At 39.6% G+C, this 6304-nt stretch overlaps 1 protein-coding gene across 1 annotated transcript; it reads right to left on the bottom strand.

Moving 5' to 3' along the window:
• Positions 1 to 2634: 2634 nt before the first annotated feature.
• On the bottom strand, positions 2635 to 3596 carry LOC141910291 (uncharacterized). The gene is made up of 2 exons (XM_074801022.1): positions 3355 to 3596; positions 2635 to 3266 (listed from the first exon to the last, which is right to left on the bottom strand). Exons 1-2 carry the CDS (start codon positions 3470 to 3472, stop codon positions 2635 to 2637), a joined length of 750 nt encoding a protein of 249 aa, XP_074657123.1. The 5' UTR covers positions 3473 to 3596.
• Between the last annotated feature and the right edge of the window lie 2708 nt (positions 3597 to 6304).

Below are 6304 nucleotides of genomic sequence, written 5' to 3'. Positions count from 1 at the left end.
TGGATACTTTGAATTTCCTACCTATGAAACTTGGTAAATTACCGGAAACATTAGGTATTCCGGAATTGAAAAAGGGTTATTTTCCGTACACTTTTTGTACTGGAAAAAATATGAATTATGTAGGACCGATTCCGGATTTACATTATTATAATCCTGATGGCATGAGTTCCAGCGAGAGGAACGAATTTGTAAAGTGGCATACAGAGCGCCGGTCTGAAAATTTCGTTTTTGATATGCAACACGAGTTGATAGGGTATTGTCGGTCCGATGTTGACATATTAATGCAATCGGTCATTAATTTCCAACATCAATTCTTTGCACTTACTTCAGTCGATCCTTTTAGAAATTCAATTACCATTGTGTCGGCATGCAATCTAGCGTTAAGAACAAATTTCCTAAAATCGGAAACAATTGGCTTAATACCCCCAGGCGGTTATAGACCCAATGCCAAGTTTTCAAAAATGAGCATCCGTTGGTTAAGATGGCTATCTGAAAATAATAATATTCGAATTCAACATGCGTTGAATGGCGGTGAAGTAACTATTGACCGCTATAAAGTGGATGGTTACCACGCCGAATCAAACACCGTGTATGAATTTCATGGCTGTCTGTACCACGGATGCCCTAAATGTTTTAAAAATTCAGATATGCAGTCGCCGGTGCGGCCCGATAAAAAATTTGGTGAACTTTATCAGGCTACGTTAGAAAAGAGTGCAAAGATTAGGGCCCTTGGATATAATTTGGTGGAATTTTGGGAACACGAATATTGTAACTTGGTGAAAGAAAACCGTGTTTTTGCCGATTTTGAAAAAGAAGTAGATATTTCTGACCCGTTATTACCGCGTGACGCATTTTTCGGCGGTCGAACTAATGCAATCAAAATCTATCATAAGGCCGAAGATGATGAAAAAATTAAATATATTGACATATGTTCGCTATACCCGTACGTTAATAGTCGTTGTAGCTATCCAATAGGTCACCCAACAGTTATAACTGAAAATTTCGGTGATATCAAAGATTATATTACGGGTTGATTAAATGCCGAATTTTACCACCTCGGGGCTTATATTTACCCATCCTTCCATACAGAGCCAATGGCAAATTATCCTTTCCTTTGTGTCGCTCGTGCGCTGAAGATAGTTATCAACGCGAAAGGTGTCGCCACTAGGAAGACGAACGTGCTATTACCGGAACGTGGGTCGGTTTAGAGATCCAAAAAGCCGTTGAATTGGGATACCGTATTATCGGTATATTCGAAATTTGGAATTGGGAACGTAGCGAAACCGGATTATTTGCAGACTATATAGGAAAATTTCTAAAAGTAAAAACCGAAGCTAGCGGGTGGCCATCTCCCGATATGACTCGCGCCGAAAAAGACCAATTTCTATCCGATTATTTCGAGCGCGAGGGTATCCGTCTCGAAGAAAATAACATAAAGAAGGCGAAGGGCATGCGAACTGTCGCCAAACTATGTTTAAATAGCATGTGGGGTAAACTCGGTCAAAATAAAAACAAAACCACTGCTAAATATATTTCAGACCCCGGTGAAATGTACAGCATGCTTTTAGACGATAGTTTGGAGATACAAGATTTACTGTTGTGTAACGAAGAGGTGTTAAGGGTGCACTACAGAAAACGCGACGAATTTGTCGAATCCTCCGGTAAAACTAGCGTCGCCTTAGCCGCGTTCACAACGGCGCATGCTCGACTAATTCTCTATAGTTATATGGAGAAACTAGGGGATCGAACCCTTTACACGGATACCGACTCAATCATTTACACCGTTAAACCTGATCAATGGGATCCGCCAACTGGAAACTTTTTAGGGGATATGACCGATGAGTTGGCAGATAAATACGGAGATGGTGCCTATATTTCGGAATTCGTTTCGGCCGGTCCGAAAAACTATGCATTCCGTGTTTTCAGTCCGCGTGACAATAAATTCTCATCGGAATGCAAAGTGAAAGGAATTAATTTGAATTTTAGAAATAAACAAATAGTCAACTTTAAATCAATGGTTGATATTATAGTCGGTGAAAAATACGATCATTTGTACGTTTCCATTCAAAACAAGATAAATCGAGACATCAAAAAATGTTCCATATTTAATAGGGACGAGCGAAAAATATATCGCGCCGTATACACTAAAAGGGCTTTTGATCCAACGAACAGATTTAACACGCTCCCTACGGTTTTTAGATACGCGTTTTATTATTCTCCTCTAGTCACCACTATTTTTTCGAATTTAAATAATGAATTTTTTTGTACATTTACTATTTATATAGAATATTTATCCTTTACTAATATAATAAAGTTTATCAAATATTATGTTAAATTGAACATCGTTATTCCTTATTGATATGTTAATTATCATAGTCGCTTTGGATTACACTAAAGGATGGAATTTGATCGTGTAGATAAGGCCAACATTGAGAGGATTGATTGATAGGCAATTGATGGAATCATGCTACAGACAGTCGACATATCGAAATGACTGAACTTTAAGGGAATGAATGACCGACGAAACAATGACAAAGACAATTGACTTCTATTGACACACGTTTATTTTCATTTAATCGTGGATAATAAAGTTAGAAAAACCATACATATTATTAGACCGTTAATTAAACGTATTTATTTATTCTTACTGGGAGCGTATGCGGAATATTCTGGAGCATTACGAACTCCGCTAGTGTCCTTTGCGCAGTATGCGCATCTATATTCTTGATTTTGATGACTTTGTTCGTACCAACACGGTTTCATATCGGATAGTTCGGGTACATCGTCGCTAAAATTAATGTCTTTTAATTTCTTCCACTGAGAGAGAGATAATTTTACACCTTTTCTAGAAGGTACGGTTTCGCCTTTCGCATCGCATAGTATATAGAACCGTATATCGATGTATACACGACTATTATGACTAGAACGATAGATTTTAATAAAGTTCGAACGACCGATAGTCATACCTCCCACATATCCCGCTTGTTGTTTGACTCGCTCAATTTCGTGTTCGATATCGGATTTACAGTAGTCGATATGTACCCACTCTTGCAAATCTAACGCGATACCGTTTTTAGTCGGGTATAACTGGTGCTTCCGGTCGCAGCACTCGTATGTCCTGAGATCGATACGTTTTGAACCCTGCCATGTTTTCACGCACGCGTAAACGAGTTGTCCTAAATAATGAGGATCGGGTTGACCATCTGACGATGTGACGGTTTTCATTGAGTGAGGCGTATCGACGGCGTTATCATTAACGATTGAGTCTATAGAAAATAAAGTTACGAAATTAAGTATTTAGAACATACATACATCATTTTACGAAATATTGTCTCGAAACAGAAATAGACTTACCGAAATTAAGTTTGAGATGAACCGGTTTCCTTTTCCTATATGCGGGTGAAAGCTTCGCTTTTTTAGGAGAACTACATATTTCTAAACTACATGTGCTTCGGCCGCTTGGTGAATCCATGATATCCGCGATAGTCGATGTGAAGAGATCCGATGTTAACCGCCCGAAGTCTCCGAGTTAAATGACGTCTAAACATGATTTATATCGCGTTTTTATTGTCCACAAATATCAGGCCCGAACACGTTTTATGGCTTCGCTTTATTGTTATCGATATTCTCGCCCAAAAACGTTTTCCCCCACCAACATGATGTAATCAGTGACGTCATCCATGACGTCAGCGATGACGTCATTGCTCCTCACTGCTCCTCACTGCTCCTCACTCCTCAATCGGTCCCAAAGTGACCCTATTTAACTACTGGGAACAATGCATTTCTATAAAAATCGATACGCATGTACCTGGTTACTAAATGCAACGAACCACTCACGTGATTAGTTCCTATTTCAACCACTAGGGGGCGTTGATTTTGAAAAATCGGTTTCAGGATCAATTTTTTGCATGTAATACGGTCTGTTTATTGAACGGTTTTTGCAATCTGACAGCCACGTAATTCGTGAATGTGGAGTTTGTTGCCTATACAGCTATAATCCTGGTAGACTGGTTACCGGTCTCTATCTTCAATTTGAATGGGACAGGCATTCAGTCTATAATCCCGGAATTAAATGAATACAAATCAATTTCAAATGGTCTAATTTATTGTTTCTTCTTTCAAATGACCGATTTACATGAAACATTTGTGTCATATTTCCAAGTGAAGCCCAATCTTTAAATTTTATTCATGATACGTTATTAAATAAAATAGTGTGTGCAATGCTATAAACAATTTCGGGGTGTTACGCTGGTCGTCGGAATGTTGCGCGGATCGGACTATCGTCCGAGTGCCGTCCGTTTCGTATGCCGATTCCCTACAACGGCAATTAAATTCAACGTAAGGGCGATCGCAATTTTGCCTACGTTGAAAGTGATCCGTCTGATGCTAACTTTCTGTTTGATTGCGCGAAGCGTCGCTGTGAACAATCGTGTCGTTTCACTGAGCTCCCAGTAAACTGGTAAACTACACGCGCACGAGCGCCGCAGCTAGGCCCACTGAGTGGGTGAATTGTTATCGACGAAATTTGGGGAGAGAAGGCAGGCGTCTTAATCTTATATAATATATTCCTCTACTAACTAGTCTCGTCTAACTTCGCCGTGTGTTAATAAACCTGGCATCAGATTTTCTCCGCATTAGGGATACAGGCCTTCGAATTTGATAGGTAGGTTAATCAGAAAATAGTACTTTATTTTGGGTATGCTAATTACTAAATTAGCGGGGCGTCAACAACCCAAGTTTCAGCGTTTTGTGTCAAGATTTAAAAGCGTCAACAAGCGACAAATTAATAACTTATAAGCATTTTTAAATAAATTTTCTGCCGGGAATGACAATACCAGGCCTAAGTCAATTGACAAATTAGGCTTATCTTGCAGTACGTTAGTCATTTTCCACGAATTACTTATTTTGGTCAGTTTAAATTTTGCTGTAGGGGCACACAGGCGTATTTTTTTGCCCGATCGCGGCAAATTTATAAATCGACCGAAAAAATGGCTCGGGTCACCACTCACGGTGATGATGATGATTTCGTCGGCCGACTCTATTGTCTGGCGAATCGCCCGTATCAACCAAACTTGTTTGATATTTACGCCGGTGATCAGATTGTCCGCAAATTAGCTCGTCTGCCCGCACTCGGCGAATTCCGCAGAGCGATCCATTAAATGGCATTTTTATCAACTAATGGGATGCATTGTTGATATCATGTGATTTGTTAACTCTCTCACACTAAGTAGCAGTCACTGACTGAATTTTGGTTTGATCGCTACCTCTACCCACTCGTATCAGACGTACTAATTCGCTGGCGAATTTAATCGTCGCGATCAGGCGAAAAAATACACTCGTGTGTCTCTAACTTAAGATAGACTTGGGTTCCTAAATCAACCCCTTGACGTTGAATTCTGACCGGTTGACGCTGGATGACGCTTGTTGACACTAATTATTATGAACACTTTATTCTAACGATCATGCATGTCCTATAGGCATCGCCTGCCAGCCCTACGAGCAAGTAAGTGGATATTTTGCGGAAAACTGAATATTCCAGTTAGCATTTACAGATAAATTTTGCTGAAATTTTTGTTGTAATTACTAAAATAATGTTGCAGCAGCAAAATATCCACTTACTTCAGTAGTGTTTTCATTAACAAATTAACAAGCCAGTTCCCTTTGTAAAAGAGGAGGGTCCCATATGTCACAGTCCCTGAAATGAAAGCTGGTTTGAAAAACAGGTAGGTCCTTTACAAACAACAGACAGGTCTGGGACCTGGGACCTGGCTCTTATTGAAAACACTGTTCAGTGGCCAATTCAAACTGCCTCCTGCTGTTACGGGCGTATGCGATTTCAGATCAGCGATGATGTCATTGATCCAGGGATTTGTCCGGGGTACGCATCCCCTTTTTTCGGCCAAGTGACCTTGGAATTTTCGCCAGGCTTGGAAAATGGTTTATTCCAAATGTCAACTACGATAGTGCTCAGAATGCACTCAGAATGTCTAAAAATCCCTTTTTATGCTATGTCATTGCAGGCCTATAACGCAGGAATGGGTGGCTGGCAGCCATTGTTGGTCGCCAAAATCGGCACATATAACACATTTGTTAACTTTTCAAGGGAACTTTTGTGAACACTTTATTAATTATCTAGCTCTGAAATAAGCTTGTAAGGCTTATATACTCCATCCGAAGTATGGATATGCGCCTGTTTCTAAGCAAACATTGTAATATCCTTGATGTTTCATGTATTCCCTACGAAACAAATACAGTAGTTAAGTTAATGGTAGCTAATATATGTCTTAATTTTGTTTGTTATAGA

Source organism: Tubulanus polymorphus, chromosome 8 (genome assembly GCF_964204645.1).
Source record: "Tubulanus polymorphus chromosome 8, tnTubPoly1.2, whole genome shotgun sequence".
Classification (NCBI taxonomy): Eukaryota; Metazoa; Nemertea; class Palaeonemertea; order Tubulaniformes; family Tubulanidae; genus Tubulanus; species Tubulanus polymorphus.
The sequence above is the reverse complement of the archived record's forward strand: the minus strand, read 5'-3'. Positions and strand labels throughout refer to the sequence as shown.